Source organism: Cariama cristata, unplaced genomic scaffold, assembly GCF_000690535.1.
Source record: "Cariama cristata isolate BGI_N322 unplaced genomic scaffold, ASM69053v1 scaffold2015, whole genome shotgun sequence".
Taxonomy (NCBI): domain Eukaryota; kingdom Metazoa; phylum Chordata; class Aves; order Cariamiformes; family Cariamidae; genus Cariama; species Cariama cristata.
This window is the reverse complement of record NW_009616722.1, coordinates 6,081-23,484: the sequence shown is the minus strand read 5'-3', so window position 1 is coordinate 23,484 and position 17,404 is coordinate 6,081. Positions and strand designations below refer to the sequence as shown.

Below are 17,404 nucleotides of genomic sequence, written 5' to 3'. Positions count from 1 at the left end.
CAGCTTGGATGCCTCCCTGCAGAGGGGAACAGCTTCGTCAACCACAGGCAGAGACAGACGTTGTACTCCGGTACTGGCACACGTGTCGGAGGCAGTGCCGGCGCCCTCGGCACAGCCAGCTGGTGCTGTGAAGTGCAGGGTGTGGGGTCCCCACCCGCGCCCGGTCACAGGCACACACAGATCACCCACCTGTTGATCGTTGACTTGTGGAGGAGAACGGTGCCAGCCTTTGTCCGATAGGCATAGCTGTTGGGTTTGAACTTTCCCTGACGGGTCACTTTGCCTTGTCTCACCTGAAACGAGAGGAGCACCTCCAACACCTGCACAACCAGCGGGCACTGCCCACCACCAGCAGCCAGCCTGGCTTTCCCCACAACTCTCCCTCCTACGTGTGTTTTGGGGCAAGCGTATTCCTCCACTTCCAGCAGCTCCGCTCTGTCAGCAGAGTACATACGTAGGGGTGACCAGAGCCGGCAGTCACCGACCGCCGTGCAAGGGGCAGCAAACGGGAGGAGGAAGATGCCACCTCGATGGCTCCCAGACCAAGCTACAAGAACCCAAGCACGGACCCGCGCAGGCTGGGGTGGCCACTCCTCACGAGGAGGGATCCAGGGACAGCGCCGGAGCGGCACGGAGAAGCACAAGCAGGCAGCGTGCCTAGGGGACACGCTCCCGGGGAAGTGCAAGCGCCTCTGGCACCTTGATGTTTCCCTGGGCTACCGGCAGTGACCAGCGAGCCCAGGAGAGTGACGGCAGAGCAGGGAGCCAGTACCTGGATGAGGTTGGGGTAGAGCCCAGCCATGAGGACTCCCTTGACGAGTTCTTCCTCTTCACTGTACTGGTTACATACAGAGGATGGCATGGTGCAGTCAGATGGGGACGACACCAAGAAGGCTTCGTAGAGGTTCTCAGAGAACTGCTTGACAAGGCCTACAGGGAGGAAGGAGACAGATTCACCCTCTCCTTCACCCCACTGAATGGAAGAACCTCAGCAGGGCAGCACCAGCTCTGGCCTTGGAGGCTCAGCCTGGGCGCTAGGACAGGAGATCTGTCCTGCCTGTGGCCGCCCTGGCACGCAGGGCTACGTCTGCCCTCACGAGTGCCAAAGCCAGAACCTGCGCCCAATGCAGCAGTCCCCTGCCCAGTCTATCCCGTTTCTGCACCGCGTTCTTCACCAGCGCTTCAGCCTTTTCAGGGGACAGAGGGGGAAAAAGCAGGCGCCTCAGACTCACCATTGATGAAGCGAAGGCTGGGGCCGTACAGGTAGTAGTCCTGCAGGTAGTTATCCCTGGCACGACTGTCTCTGCGTCTCAGCACCTCCTCCCAGCCTGCCACAGCTCTGACAAACGCGAGGTGATCGCTCCCACTCTCTCGGCTAAGAACAGCCTTGGCCTGGGAGACAGACACACACGTCAGCCGAGCGTCAGCCCCTGCCCAACCCGCCGGCTGCCTTCCTCTAGGAGAAGCTCCTCACCTTGTCCACCTCTGCACGGTTTTGCAGGCTGCTGCTGAAGGGGTCCCGGGTGAGGCAGGAAACAATGACGAGCAGAGGGTGGAGGCAACGGTAGATGGATGCCAAGACAATGGCCTTTGCCAGTCGAGGATCTGTGGAGATCTGGGCAAGGCGTTTGCCCAAAGTGGTGAGGGCTTCTCGCTGGTCCAGCACTCCTGCAACAGAGCCGCCCGCAAGGGCACGTCCATCAGCTCCGAGTGGGGCCAAAGTGGTGGCCAGTGGCTTCAGGGAGCTGCCAGCAGAACCCGCTTATCGGGCTTGGAAGATTTAGTGTAACCTCCAGAGGAGGCACATGGCATAGGTGCCTGCAATAAGCACGCACAACCTCCCAGGTCTAACTGAGCTGAGGCCAAAGAAGAGGCTGTAACAGCCAGATGACAATCAACAAGACCCCAGCTATGAACTCCAGATCACAACTTTCCTTTCTCTGTCACCACCTCCCTCTCCCTGTTCGTGTTTTTTTGTTTGTTTTTTTTTGGTGGTTTTTTTGTTGTTTGTTTAGACACCAGTTTTTTTGGTTTTGTTTTTGTTTTGTTTTTTTGTTTTTTTTTTAAAAACCTTTTTTAAACCAAGAAGTTCTCCCCACTTCTTGAGCAAAGCAGCGCTGGAAATAAAACAGCACCACAACGTGTGTGGTTTGGGCAGTCCCCAGCAGCTGCCATCCCTATCTAGGGACAATCCTGCCCAGTCTGTCCCACAGGATCCTGTGCCAACTCCCACTTCCCGTGTTTAGACAACAAACATGTTTCCATCACACCCACACCAGGACACAGCATTAGCTCACCGATCTCCTGCAGCAAGATCACTGCTTCATCCACAGCTTTGATGTCAGGGCTGTCCAGAGCCTTGGAGAGAAATTCAACTGCCTGCAACACAGCGTAAAAAAAAAAAAAAAAAAAAGCATGTTTCCCTTTTTGTGGGAGTAGTGTGGGAGAGCCCTCGGGAGCCCACTGCCCTGCCCCAGGGCCCCAGACGGCAACACGGTTCCCTCTTTCTTTGCCTACAGGGATATGAGCTCAGCCCTCTCCGTTCTTGCAGAGTCTTTCAGACATACTCTGTAATCTAAGTAATCTCTACATTTCCTGATCTTAACATCCCTAGACAGCACTGCATTTACAAAAACAAGAATGAAAGTCATCAGCATCTTGGTTTTTTCCTACTCATGTTTGCGGTCAAATCACATCTCTGGAACTGGCACCAGGCAGGCCACGTCCTGCTGGTTCAGACGGCTGCAGCCTTGCAGGCATGTACTGTGCTTACCGTTTTCTCTGGCATGTGGATCTTGGCCTGAACCACCAGGTTCTCCAGTGGGGTGCGTAGGATCTCTGGAACCTGGTAAGTCGGCATCTTGTCCAGGCGGCTGCGAGGGAAGAGGTGATAGGCAAATCCCGACTGACAGCGGCCAGCACGCCCTCGCCTCTGCACCACATTTGATTTGGACACCCACACCGTTTCCAGGCAGGACACCTAGGAGAAGAAGGATTAGGTGCGAACGCTCTCACGGCGCTCGCTCCTGTTTAAATGCAGCCTTCCGTCCAGTTCACAGACCTCCAAGACTCCTCACGACTGATCAACCATCCCGCTAAAGGGCAAGGAAAGCCTTTCCTCACTCTCCCGCATCTTGCGATGCTGGTTTCCAGCAGGCAGGGGTGTGAAGTCCTGAGCTGCTCAGCACACGGCTGAGACCCTTATGCCATCTGCTGGACACCTCCCTCGGCTCCACAGGCACAGGCAGCGCAGGGGCTGCACTGCCAGATGAACTGGGTTAAAACCAGGTAAATATAAAAGGGTTGGTTTTAAACGAGAACTGTTCCAAGGTGCAAACTGCCACCTGGCCCGGTAAGAAGACGTTCTAGCACAGGGAGGGGAAGAGGCAGCAGTATGTAGCCAGAATGCCTTCTTCCAAGAGCAACAGTGGCACAGCTGCCTTCACGCTGTTACGAAAACGTACGCACAAGAGCCTTTGCAGCGCCCAGCGCTGCCAGAAACATGGCCCGAGAGCACTGTACTCCCCCTCTTATAGCTGACTAACAAGCTAAGGCACTGGGGTCAAGATGGCTTCAAACAAGAGCAGTACCTAATAGGTCAGAGCTGCCCTGCTGGGGCTAGAAAGAGGTTTACGATGAAATCACAGAAAAAGGCGGAAAGCAAATGGAAAAGCTACAGATGTTAGATGGCGTAACAGAGAGATGGGAAGGGAGTAGGATTTGCCTAAAGTTTCTTTGAAGATAGCAGACTTTTGCAGCATCTCAAATGTTGCTCTGAAAACATCCATCAGGTCCTGTATATCCCAAGTGCACCTAGAGGCGAGAAAGCGTCACTACCTTGGTCTTTAGATCATAGCGTTCCTCCTTGTGCGTGCCACTGTCCACCACGTGGACGATGTCATTGATGGTGATGGAGGTCTCAGCAATGTTGGTGGCCAGGACGATCTTCCTGACACCGGGTGGAGGCCTCTGGAATATGTTTTGCTGGTCCATCATGGGGATGTTGGAGTGCACTAGGAAATAAAACCAGAGTCAGTCCTGCCAGGCTGAGCTGCTACACGGCACAAGGCCAAGGCGGGCAGATTTTCAGCTTTCCTGTAACGTCACCTCCCGCTTCCAGAAATGGCGACAGCACTTGTAAGCGTTCATTGTCAGCAGTTTCCTGCCAGCCAGACCCCAGGAAAAAAAAAAAGAAGACACAACCTTCCACACACCATTTGGGAAGGCCTCATTTCAGTTGTTTCCACCTATGGCTCTACATCAGCAGGAGCTCTGAACACCTCCCATCCCAGCGATGCTAACGGCACCATCGGAATATCCCTGGGCCCCAAGCAGAAGTCCCACTCCCTCCCACAGTCTGGTTCTGCAGCTCCCCCTTTTCAAAAGACCTATGGGGCAGGGGAACAGGGTATCCTCATTGTCATTTGGTCAAAAATGGTTATCAGCAAGGGCCTGTAACTGTTCTAAATCACATATTTGCCCTATTACAGATCAGTGATGCGGAGAAATTCTCAGCAACCACACAGAAGAGCAGGGGAGCACAAGAACACACAGTTTGCACAAAAGAACACCTGCATTTATCAGCAACTGAGCTGCTCAAAGTTGTGCTCCTGGCTGGCCTTACTTGACATCAAATAGGGAGGACCGTTAAAAACAAACGAACCAACCAACCAACCAGCCAACCCCCAAAATCTTACAGCTTTGCAGAGTAGTACTGGCTTTTGTTATAAGTTTTCCTCCTAGGATAGAGAACGTTAAATTCACTAACCAAAGCTGAGCTACGGAGTGTATCTCCATCCCACTAAACAGGTCTTGAAGATCTTTTCCGGGTAGGCTCAGCATGCAGCTACAGCAATACAGAATTTAGCCACTTCCTCCTTGCCTAATTCTGAATTGCTGGAGGCAAACAGGAAGCCAGTTTTTTGATCACATACAGGTTTGGATGGCCTCTGCTAGGAGGAGTTAATCAGGCTTAACACGCACCATTACACAACAGGTACGTACATCAGAGCATACTAAGCTTGCTCCGTATCAGAGCGCGATAGCTGAAGAGGCTCATCCTGTCAACTGGCCTATCTGTTCTCCCGAATCCTGGGGAGAAAAGGTCTGGCCCCGCCATCTCACCTGGTAAGACGAGGTACCGGCTGTTCTGAGATCCCAGCATCTCTAGCAGGCGCTGCTGCACTCCTTTGATTTCCTGCCAACCAGGGAGGAAGCAGAGGATCCCACCTGAAATAGAGCAAGAATTAAGAACAAACGACCTAGAAATCCAAGCGCTTTTCCCCAGCTGGAGACACAGAAATGGCTGCTGCTGCGCAGAAGGGACACCCGTTATTTCCCCAAGTCCACAGCACCATTATGGGAAGTCGAACCCAGGGGAACGTTCGTCTAGACTTCATACCTGCTATGCTGTATCTGCTTCTGTGAGCTGGTTAGGGCAAGGTTTGAAAGCCAGAAAGAAACCAGGCTACCAGTAGTTTGAGGGTGAATACCTCCTAGCATTGAAACACTTAAAACTCTTAGAAGTCATCCGAGAGTCCTGCTGCCTTCACAAAAACATCACCTCACAGGCAAAGATTTTTAACAGGGATGGCTCTCCAATACAGAAAAATAACCAAATTGTGCAGCACAAGGTTGCAAACGCTGGAGGACAAAGTCTTGCCCTTCACCCCTGCAGGAACAGCTGTATCTCAGGACACCAAGGACTCGGACACTGAGGACTCGGACATTTTCTTAACCAAAGACTCAGAAATAGCTCATGCCACACTGCTCGAGACCACTCAGCTCAACAGGAATTCAAGGTGGCCTTGCAGAAGCCAGCTCAGCATCATGTTTTCTCCACAAAGGGTCTGGGCTCTGCAGGGTTCACTTCTTTCCCTCCCCAGCAAAAGGCAAGAGCAAGGAGGCAAGGCAGAACCTACCTGGTTCTCCGTGGGCATCAATCTGGAGTACGAGGTCGGTGATCAGATCAAGATCAAGGACACATTCATCATCCGATTGCTGGATAAAACAGGACGACACATGCAGATAAATGAGTGGCAACCTAGCAGACAGCAGAAAGGCACGCAGCCTCCCAGAGCATCTTCTGGGGAGAGCAAATGCCTGTACTTGGACGGCCTGCCCAGGACTAGGAGCCAGGAACCTCAGGAGCCTGGATTTGGCTCCATCTGGAACCTGCTCTGGTCACAACTGCTGCCAGTTTCCTCTGCTGTGCAGTGAGAATATACAGTCCCTTTCCCCTTCTCCCGACTTGGAAGCTAACTGAGATGTGCGTACCTCTACTGCACAGCACCTAACGAGTAACAAAAATTACCAGGAAATTTTGGGGGACAAAACTGTGCCACATACACCTGGGACTTCAAATCCACCAGGCACAGAGCAGCACTTTTTGTATCTGTCAGTAATTTGGAACACACCTATCAGGCCAACAGGTAAAAATCCCAGCCGCAACAGAAACAGGAAGATTGCCCTGAAGGCAATGGGACACCCTCAGCAAGTTTGCCGATGATACAAAACTGGGAGAAGTGGCTGACACACCGGATGGTTGCTCAGCCATAGGGAGGGACCTCTACAGGCTGCAGAAATGGGCTGACTGTTTCTAGTCCGGCAGGCCGGACTAGAAAATGTCTAGAAGTCCTGGCCAACCTCAATGATCCTGTGACTCCATGACCCGCAACTGAAGTAAGATTACCCACAGCAAAGAGTACGTGTCTGGAGGGCATTTTCCAGGGGAACAGTAAGATGAGTTGCAAAAAGCAGCAATCGGGGAATTCAGTCATGCAGGACGGTGAGCGCTTTGGTAACAGACTGCTGTAAGCCATAACCATCCCAGTCTTAGACCAGGCTTGCACAGAGTATGCAAACATTCAAGTCTGTATCTACGCATATACATACACAAGTACAACGAGCTGTTAGCTTACTCAAACATAAACAAACCACATTAAAGAGGGACAAAAGTAACTTAGACCCAAATCTGAAGCCACTTTCATCCATAATTTAATCAAAATGCTCCGGGATTCTACTAAGCTGACTTTACCGTGTGAGGGCTGATGTGGAACTAAAGCTAAGCAAACACTGCTCAACAGCCACAGGAAAGAGGGACCAGTTCCAGGCCCAAACTCGCCCCTCCTGATATGCCAGAAGTCGGTGTCTCATCCAAGGGAAACCGCTTACTCACCACGCCGCATACCCACCTTGATCTCGTAGTGCCGGTGTCGGTGCCGGCCCAGCTTGGCCAAGATCTCCTCCAGATAGTACTCCTTCACTGGGTACATGAAACCCGGCACCTTGACCACAGGGCAATCCCCAAAGTAATGCGAGAAACGCTGATTGTCTCCCGTGGCGCTCATCAAGACCAGGCGCAGGTCAGGGTTGAGTCAGGATGAGCAGGAAATCAGTGTTGACGTCTCGCTCGTGGACCTCATCGACCACAACGTGGCTGACACCCTCCAGGCTGGGGTTCCCCTGCAGCTTCCGCAGCAGGATGCCCACGGTGCAGAAGAGCAGGGCTCCTCCCCTGGCCGGTGGCTTGCTTTCCAGTCGCACCTGGTAGCCCACGTTCTTCCTCATGTTGGGACCCAACTCTTGTGCCACACGCTGGGCGACCGAGATGGCGCTGATCCTCCTCGGCTGGGTGATCACTACATTGCAGCGGGCGCCACGTCCCTCCAGGATGTAGTGTTCCAGCAGGAGCTGAGGGATCCTCGTGGTTTTCCCACAGCCCGTGTCTCCTGCTATTACCACTACAGGGTTCTGCTCAATGGCTGACAGGATGGTGTCCTTGTGAGGATCGACCGGCAGTGGGTGGCTCTCCTGCCATGAGGATCCTCTTCTTTTCCAGAGGGCTAGGAGATTCTGGCTAAGGCGCACTTCCTCTGCTTCCAACATGGGTATATATGTTTTCCCCGTGATCGCATCACTTATCGCACCAGATTCCTTGCTCAGGTTCATCATGTCATCGGCAATCCGGGGCCTGGATTCCCTGATGTCCACTGGATACTGGGAGAGACAGAGAAAGTTGATAGGGACAAAAAGATTAGTGCTGGTCCTGAGAAGGAGAGAAAGAAACAAGTGTCTGGAACAGACTCAGCCAGACTGGCTTTGCAGTGATCATGAAGCTTTGCCATGACCATGAAGCCCTGCCAAAGTCTCTTCAGATTTTAGGTAACTCAGCCGCTTACATTCTGAATCGAGGTTATTTAAAGTGAGAATTAATTTGGGGAGCTCCCTGCATTTTCCTCATTGCGTCCCCTATCTTAAGAGAGGTATTGGCACCGATGCCTGAACTGACAGGCACAAAACAGTAACTCAAGCTCTCCAAGTCAGCGGCTACACTGCATGCAAGCGATGCAACGGCCCCTCAAAGACAACCTTTGGAAACTATCAAGTCACACCACCACCCTCTTCTGCCTCAGGAAGCCCAGACATGTAACTTGCACAAAACGTACGCGTTCAGCTAAGCCAGAAATATTCTATCTTGGCAAAAGAAAAGACAGAAGTCCCACATCCCACAGGAAGAACTAAAAGGAGCAACAACATGTCAGGAATTGTCTAGAACACAAATCAAAGCATTGGCCCAGATGTTCGCAGGACTGAAAGTTCAGCTACAGATCAGTACTTTCAGATCCAGCCTTATTCAGAGTCGCAAAGCCATCCCTTCCACAAGTGGTGTGAAGAACACAAATCAAAGCATTGGCCCAGATGTTCGCAGGACTGAAAGTTCAGCTACAGATCAGTACTTTTGGATCCAGCCTTATTCAGTCGCAAAGCCATCCCTTCCACACGTGGTGTGACCGCTCACGTTCGTGTAAGCATGGGAAGCAGACCAGGTTCCTTCAAGACGCTGCTGTTTTTCTAACTTTTCTAACCCTTAGTTCAGTCACTTACAGCAGGTCACTCAGAAGCCGCTGCTGTCTTAGGCACAGTCTTGGCTTTTGAGGACATTTACTACTGCTTCGTTTACTTTACAGCAGCTGTAAGATACTGTGAAGATCACCCAAGATCTTTACTGTTCAGGCCCAAGGGTGCTGCATCAGAGACTTTCCAACTTCCAAACACAGGCATTACTTTCAATGACTTCAATAAGCTACACACATTTGTACCTGAGCTCTATGCTCAACTTCATCTTACCTTGGCACTAACTCCTGCTTTGGCAGTGAACGCTCCTAAGGAACCCTGCCTCGGCACTGCTTCAGCTCCCGTGGGTGTCCGTTCCCCACCGGTCCACCAGGAAAAGGGATCTCCTGGGTGAAAGCACCACCAGGTGCCTGGGGACCTGCACCCACCACTAACCTACACCACTGTGAGAGACACTCCCAAGGGAAACGTGCAAGTACCGGCACCTGGTCCTTGTAAAGCTACGAAGCACAACCAGAGTTTAGTGGAACCAACGCCTGCACAAGGCAGCATTCGCGAGCCTACAAAGGATGCTACAAGCAAGCCAAAACTGCACTCAGTAACATCCCAAAAGCCAAATAATGCAGACAAATGTCACAGATGCATACAGAGAAGGCCCACTGCCCGGAAAGGGTCTCCTTTCCCCAAAGGTCAGCAGAGACTGATCAGTTTTTGTGGCAAACTATCAAGCCAGGAATTCCCTCATTTTGATACAAAGCTTTTGACCCACGTGCAATTCCTGAAGCTAAATGGGATCAGCCAAAGGTGATTCTCGGACAGCCGAACAAGCCTTACGTGATTCAGATAGTTCTCAATCTTGCGCAGGGTTGCTTCGGGGACTTTGATGTGGCAGGGTTTCCTCTGGTTCTCACCAAGCTCCCGGAGCGAAGTCATGTTGTACATAGCATGGCTGAGGGGGTTGTTGTTCTTGTCCACCAAGCCAAGGCTCTGCAAAGGAAGATGCAAACAACACTATCAGGCACACGACTGCTGCGTACAAACTCCCGCTATATAGAGCGCATGGGTGGTATGGGTTCGGATAGGCTAACTCCTTACCCCCTATCCCAAATGCATCACCTCCTGCTTCTGCCACAGCAAGAAACCAGACATGATCCCATCTCAACTCTGGCAAAACGGACACCCTGGAGCCAACTGCTACCTGCCCCCAACACAACGCTCACAAGGTCTCAAACAGACCCGTCAGAAAAACAGCAGCCACAATTGTATCTGACAAAACCCTCCTGCAAGGGCTGTTAACTCTCCTGCTAGCGGTGTGGCATGTTGTGCCCATTCAATAAGAAGCCCTATGTTATTTTCTTGGACTCCCGCTCTGCTGACTCTAGAGTCTGCAGTGAAACTATTGCAGCAATGTGTCTGGATTAGTCCACCTACAAGAATGAGAAGATAGTCTGTCTTAATAGACAGCAGCAAGGTGGCTAAGAGAACAAGCTAACACTTCCAGGGTGATCCCTACCCGTTGCTTTTTCCTCAAGGGCTCAAAACAAGCACAACAGCCTTCCCAGGTCAGACACTGGAAGGGTACAACAGCAGTTTGGACTGAATCCCAAGGTTTGGAAATACATGTTTATTAAGCATGCAGTCAAAGATCAGAAAGTTTCAGGCATCACCCCATTAGGCTCAAATACGGTAACTCAGGTGCAAGGAGCCTTTAGTTATAGACACATTAAACATGGGATATAGGAGCCACGTGCACTTACCTTAAGCTTCTGACAGGCCAGTGCCGCTGCTTTGTTTTCTGCCTCCACCTTGCGACGGCCCTTGGCAGCAAAAGTCATCGGGCAGGGCCAGCGGAGCGTGAGCTTGCAGATCTTGGTCTTGGTGCCTACTGTACGGAACTGCATGTATTCCTAAGAGACACATAAACAACATCAGATTTGGAGAGGTAGTAAGAGCCTACGTAACTAGGAAATACACCACAATCTTTGTAAGCAGAGCTTAAATTGCTAGGGGGGGGTGTTTGTTTTGGTTTTTTTTCTTTGGTTGTGGGTGGGGTTTTTTTTGAACAGTGCACTAGAACAGGTTTATTTCACTGAATTTCGTGTCCCGAGCTCACAAGGCACTGGCTAAGCAGAAGCAAGAGCAGACAGTTGCGTGGAGAACCTCACTGAGAGCCTCTGGGGTGGAGCACGGCTACTGTTTGCTAAGCACATGAGGTCTGGAAAGGCGGTGGGTGACACATACCAAGGAGGAGGATCACCGGATACTGGCAAGAACCAAGTTGTGGAAAGATTCCATCAGCACAGAAATGACACATTTCTCCGAGTAATACAAACTTGTGTTTGTTGCAGATATATGGGGAAATGCAAGGCTCCTCTGCCGCCCTGGCCTCAAGTAACAACATTCCTCATGCTTCTATTAAGACATTTCCTCAATTCTCACCACAACGGCTTTCCCTTGCTCTTCAGGCTGATTTTTCTAGGCCTAGTTTTAACTTCCCTTCTCTCCCCAGCTCTCGGTTGCCCAAAAAAAGCACCCAAAGTGATTCCAGATGGGGTTTTCAGCTTTGTCGCTGGCAGGGGTCAAACAGCACCTTACCTTGACTGTGGAGGAAGAGGTTGCAATCTGAATCACTTGGGCGAGGAGATTTTTAGGAAGTGGGAACTGTGTCAGGGCACGGATGGCAGTGTTGTCATCTGTCATTTCAATGGAACTCCCTCCTCGGCTAGATGGAAGATGAGAACAGTTTGATATATACATATCCACTCTGTGCTCAGACCTACCTCACCTTCAGGTCTGCTACTGAGGTCTGAAACTAAGTAGTTAAAGGCACAGGTAATTTTGGTCATCTGAAAAGTCAAGCTGTATCTTGCTACCAAAATCTGTCAGTCACAGAACAATCAGCCAGCCCAGTAAAGCCACCTACTAAAAAGCAACCAAACCTTTACGCTAACACTACAAACCAGATAGCATCACCAGATTTTAACAGATTTATTAAATAAATAAATAATTCTGAATCCAAAGAGCATTCCTCAAAACTATCACCACCATCAGGTCCTTATGGATCTTACTCCTGCTGACTACTAAAAAAATCCAAGATTTGTGCTCATAAAATAGGAAGTCAAGTGAGCAACTATGGTGATGAAAAGAGGCAGATTTAATATTGCTCTCAAAACGAGGGTGGTCAAAAAAATGTCCCAAGTGCACGTGCACAACTTCTGGGAATGGAAATCTCTTCAGGCACAGAAGAATAAGAAAGGCAGGTAACAAGGAGGCAGCAGTCTTTCCAAAGGGCAAGACTCCAGAGAAGATGCCTGTCATTCCCTTGCGATGACAGCCAGGAACGAGAGCAGGCTGCCCTACTATTGCTCGCACAGACAGCGGTACAGTAGTCAGTGTCTGGCCCATCTACAGGCCACACTAGCGACATGGGAAGCAGCAGCTCAACTGTGAGGAACTGCAAGAGTGCATCAGCTACAAAGAACAGTCTCGTCTCTTTACTGCCCTGGATTAGCAGCCATCAGGGCAGACGTACCTTGCGTCTCTGCCTGGGGTGCGAGCATCCTGATGTGCCATAGGTAGATAATCAGAAACATCAATTGCTTCTTCTTCCAGCTCTCCTTCCTCCAGTTCCCCTTCCTCTAGCTCCCCTTCCTCCAGCTCTTCTCTCCTCATTGCTTTAGGCATCCTGCCCTGTTCCATGGGCTGGATGGAATCGTCCGGCTCCATCCGTCGCCAGCAGGTTGACAAGTCAGCGAGAGAAGGTCCGGACTTGGAGCGCCACTTGCCCTCCGAGCACCACCTCTCGTCGGGACAGCCAAGCTGGTCAGCGAGAAGCCGGTACTTTGCAGCATCAAAGAGCTCATTTCTGGGCCCCAGCAAACCCCAGCCCTACAAGAAAAAAATACATCGTTAGGTGCAGTAAAAAGACAGATATGGGTAACTCTGCAGGAAACTAAATCACGTCTGGTAAAGGAGAGAAATGCAGGAGCAATTTTTTCATATCCCACAGAAAAAGAGAGAAAGAAAAAGGACTTCCAGAAACTTAAAGCTTTCCTCCTGCCAGTATTTCTTAAGAAAGGGAATCTGTTCACCAGCTTCACTTTACAGAGCACAGTTGCTTAGCATCGCATAGCTGGTTAGAAAGGGTTGGCCAAGATTTATTGCTATTTTACAAACTATTAACTGTGTTTAGCATTCTGAAGTTTTGAAACCCACCTCAGAGTATGAAATGCATCTTTTTGGAAAGGTCAGTCTAAACAAGTACAATCTGGGATAAGACAAGATAAGAATTCAGGGAATGGTTCACCTCCTTTCATTTCACAGGAACAGTTATTTGTATAAGCAGTAGTAAGACCTCCCTGACCCAGCAGTTTTTGAAACAGAGGAGTTCCTAATTACTGCTGGCCCACCACCGACATTTAGGACTGAACTTTACATGAAGCTCCAGACAGATCTAGAGTGCAACACAGACCACTGCAATAAAAGTTACATCTTTAGGCCTCTCAATGGCCCCGTATCAGAGACAAGGTTGTATGATTTTGTGCTGTAGGAATGCCTAATTTGGCAAGAATTCACTTTGCTAGCTGCTGTTCTCAAAATCACGGTATTCAGACACTCTCTGCACTAATTAGAAACTACTACTTTTCTTGAACTGATAACTATTTATTTAAAGCAGCATTTGTAGCTATTTCTACAGCTATGATTGCACAGGGCCTCCCATCACGAGAGTCTTCTGTTAGGTTATAGGTTTAGCTGGCAAAGCACCACAGTTAAAGCTCTGCATGCTGAATCTATGTTTTCAGGGTGTTTGGTTTTGGGGGGGAAGGTTAAGATCTAATGTACAGTTTAGCCATTTCCAAAATTTGGGGGAAAACATAAGTGTAGGTAGGAATTTTTTTCCTTTAAAAACTTCCAGGTTCTCAAAGAAAGCAGGAAAATGCTTTCAGTGCACACTGACTAGTGAGGATAAAACAAGAATATATTGCTTATAATTTTTTACTTTATAATTTTACTGTTTGATAACTGGCTGCGCACACATATCGACCATTTCCAGCCATAAATAAGTGGCAGACCAGCGTAACTTTTAAAGAGCAATTGTAAAAGAGAACACCTAACTGCCACACTATGGCTTACCTGAAGAGGGAACAAGAGCCTCTGAAGGGACTACGCTTGCAAATAAATGCAAGTAGACTGACAGAAGCATGAGTTAGTGAACAGTAACAGCAAATATACCCAAGGGAAGCTCTACTCACCATAAATGCTGAGACTAAGATAGAAGCTGATTAAGGTCTAGGACGTAAAGAACAAAGACCAGAACTCAAAGAATTTAGCGAGTTCATGCCTGGATGAAGGAAGTGGGCTTTTAAGCTCAAAGGGATTCAGAGAGCTCAAGGCTTCACCCTCTACCCTTGATTAACAGATAGGCCAACTAAGAAAGTGAACAGGCAGAGAGAGAGATAAAAGTCAAACACCGTATCACCAAAACGGATGAGGCCTGCACACTCAAAGGCTTGTTTTTTCAAGCTAAGGAGGAGCATAAGCTCACCTTGAAGAGCTGACATGCTGCAGCTGCTGCCTGCCTCTCGGCATCAATCTTCTTGGTCCCATAGCCTTCAACTTCCACATTCTTAGGCCACTTTATATGCAGAGTGACTTTCTGAAAAGCAAAGAGAACCAGTAAAGTGAGACAGTACAGAACAATCTCTCTCCTCCAGGATCATACGTACTTCAAACATCTCCAAACTCCAGGCAAAGAAGAGAACTACGAATTAAAATCCCAAACTAACCGCTTGTTTGGTCCCTTTATGGGACGCTCCATCCCTGTAACATAGAAAGAAAAGCCTGAAAAAGGGAGACAAGGTGCCCACAGTCACACGGAAGCTGCATGGCTGAGCCAGGTCCAGAAGCCAGGCTGACTTCCAGCACAGTGCCACGTACTCTGGGCCGGAGCTTCACAGGCTGCAGTGTGTCAGCTCAGAGGAATCAAACGCCAAGAGCTCATCGCAAGAACAATTCAGTTTCAGAGTAACTGTTCCTATGTCCACTGCAGCATACCAGACCATGCCTGAGGGGCAACATGCACTCTCCAACACATTTCCAGTTGCAATGGCAAGCAAATCTTCCTACCCGCTTCCTTACTGTTATTTTAACTAGCGGCATATTGCATCAGTTACACAGGCAGCTACCGTACTCATCAGGCACAGGAGAACCCAGCCCTCAGTATGTGCTGCCCAACACAAGCTAGTAAGGGAACTAACAGTACCACCACAGTTCCTCTTATACCAGAACTGTTGGATGAGAGAAGCTGAAAAACCTCCAGAGGCAAAGAATGCTGAAAGCTGAACCCTGCTCTTTTTTAAAAATTGCTCCAAATCAAGAACTCGTTCTACTCCTGGCCCTGCAGATGCTGTAGCTGAGTTTCTGCAAGGCTCAAAGAAAGGAAATGCCTCAGGAATTCTCTCCTGTTTCTGCAGCAAAGATGAAAGGTGGCTTTTAGGTCTGCTGGGAAAACCCCACCTATAAGGCTAGAGAAAAGGCTCCCGACTTTTCAACAGTCTACATCTGGCTGCCTGCCTGCCATCTGAATCTCATCTTACTGTAGGAAATTGCTACGTATTTTGCCCAGGGGCTCTGCATGAAAAGGCACAGACCTGCTGAGAAAATAAGTTGTCTCACGAAGGCCAAGTTACTTGATACTTGCTTCCTTGCTCACTTCCAACCAAGACTTCTCCAGGTTCTCACCTGTCCTTCTGTCGCCACACACTTCTGGGTGGTTGTTTTTTGGGTTTGGTGGGTTTTTTTGTTTGGTTGGTTTTTTTTGCTATCCAACCCTCATTTTCTCCAAGAGCTCCTTTACCGGGGTTTTTTTTTTTGGTTTAGTTTGTTTTGTTTTAATCTGAAGTTATCCTCAACGTTAACCTATTTAAGTGCTAGCAAGAACGTGAACTGATTACGCAAACTAAAATGATGAGGCATTGGTTATGGTGTTCCAAAATTTAAGTTAGGAAATTGCACTACTGCTTGAGGAAAAGCAAGAAAAATAAAAACACAAATAATAAAGGAACTCTAAAGTAACCATTACTAATGTATTGCCTAAAAAAGGATGTGGTAATAAAAACTGTCTGGGAAATTTTAGACAGAATGTTATTGGAAAATGTTAATCCATCAGAACTGAATCTTTTCCTGGAATGTAGTTACAGTTAAACTTCAGCTGGAAAGCGCTTTCAGCTCTAGAATGAGACCTAGTATGATAAAAGGAGGCAAACCCTTGAACACAGAGCACCTATCAGCTAAGACCTTCTGCTCAGTTTATAGCACAGATTCGGATCTAGGCCTCTTGCATCCCAGTAAGAGCTCAAACTACTCGGCAAACTGTTTGCTTGGAATTCCTCCGCTTCATTTAATGAAAAAAAGAGTCTGTATTTCATTCTGCCCTTAAGTAGTATTACAAGTCTCCCTCCGTTGCAAACAAATTCTTCTTTTCTGGTTGCAACTGAACATTTTAGGCTTAGGCATTTGTTCTGTTAGAATCTACAATAAAATCTAGGCCTACTAAGGTCTAAAAATATAGCATTTAAATTTTAATTTTCTAAGGTAGCGGGGTACGTAGCCCAGCACATTTGAACACGGACTATGTGTCTTTCTGCTGAGAAAAGCCGGTTACAGCAAGCTACTTAAAAAAAAATAAATCCATCCTTCCACACACAAAAGGAGAGGGACAGGACCCACATTTATATACCTATTAATGCATGTGAAAATAATGAGAAACAGGAAGAAGTGAGAATATTTCTTGTTTGAAAGACTATCACGCAACTTTTACATTTTTCTCTATTAAAGAATTGTTTCCAGGACTAGCAGTATTCTTGGCTCGCTTCCCACTCTGTGTGCAACATACCTACCCGCCACCCATCCCCAGCAGAACAGGATTACCTTTTTTCTTGGCCCATTAGTATGGATGTACACCAGCTTGTCCCTTGCATGAGAAATGCCCAGGGCTCGTCCAATCACGCTGTTGAGCAAGTTTTTAGGCTGTGGAAATTCCTTTAATAAGTCTCTGGAATCTAGAAAAAAAAAAAAGAACAACAAACAGAGGAACTAAACGTCTTATAATTCTTGTGCAGTCCTGTTGAAAGACATGTTTTAACACCTGCTTCGTTGCAGCTCTGTGAGCATTAATGTCTCTAAGCTTACAGATGGAAAAGTAGGCAGAGGCATTAAGTGGTTCACCTACAACGTCTCCAGGCATCAGCAAAACGGTACAGAGGAGCGCAAAGTCTCCTGAGCTCCAAACGTAAGATGACACTGCGAATCCAAAATGGGCAACAATACTGTATGTCCCATACTTCTCCTGAAACGCACAGATAATTTGTTTCTCCCTCTTTTAAAAGTATGAATATCCTCTAGCTAGAGCTGCAGCACTGACAGTCTAACTCTGTGACCCAGTGACACTAGCAATCACCTAACAGTTTGGAATGACTTCTCCCGGCCCCCCTTCCAAAACACAGTACCGACAGAAAAAGTTACAGACTACATAGACATATCAAATCCA

At 48.7% G+C, this 17,404-nt stretch overlaps 1 protein-coding gene across 1 annotated transcript; it reads right to left on the bottom strand.

Annotated features, from left to right (window-relative positions):
• Nucleotides 1-3: 3 nt before the first annotated feature.
• Nucleotides 4-16,912, bottom strand: DHX30 (DEAH (Asp-Glu-Ala-His) box helicase 30; the record flags this gene model as incomplete). Its single annotated transcript, XM_009700254.1, is given in 18 exon segments — nt 4-16; nt 190-293; nt 773-930; nt 1,233-1,392; nt 1,475-1,668; nt 2,298-2,379; nt 2,774-2,980; nt 3,838-4,013; nt 5,125-5,229; nt 5,922-6,000; nt 7,194-7,377; nt 7,379-7,998; nt 9,691-9,843; nt 10,614-10,763; nt 11,452-11,578; nt 12,389-12,744; nt 14,402-14,512; nt 16,786-16,912. Coding segments are annotated over 16 exon segments (2,706 nt in total), but the record flags the coding sequence as incomplete, so codon positions are not given.
• Nucleotides 16,913-17,404: the final 492 nt, after the last annotated feature.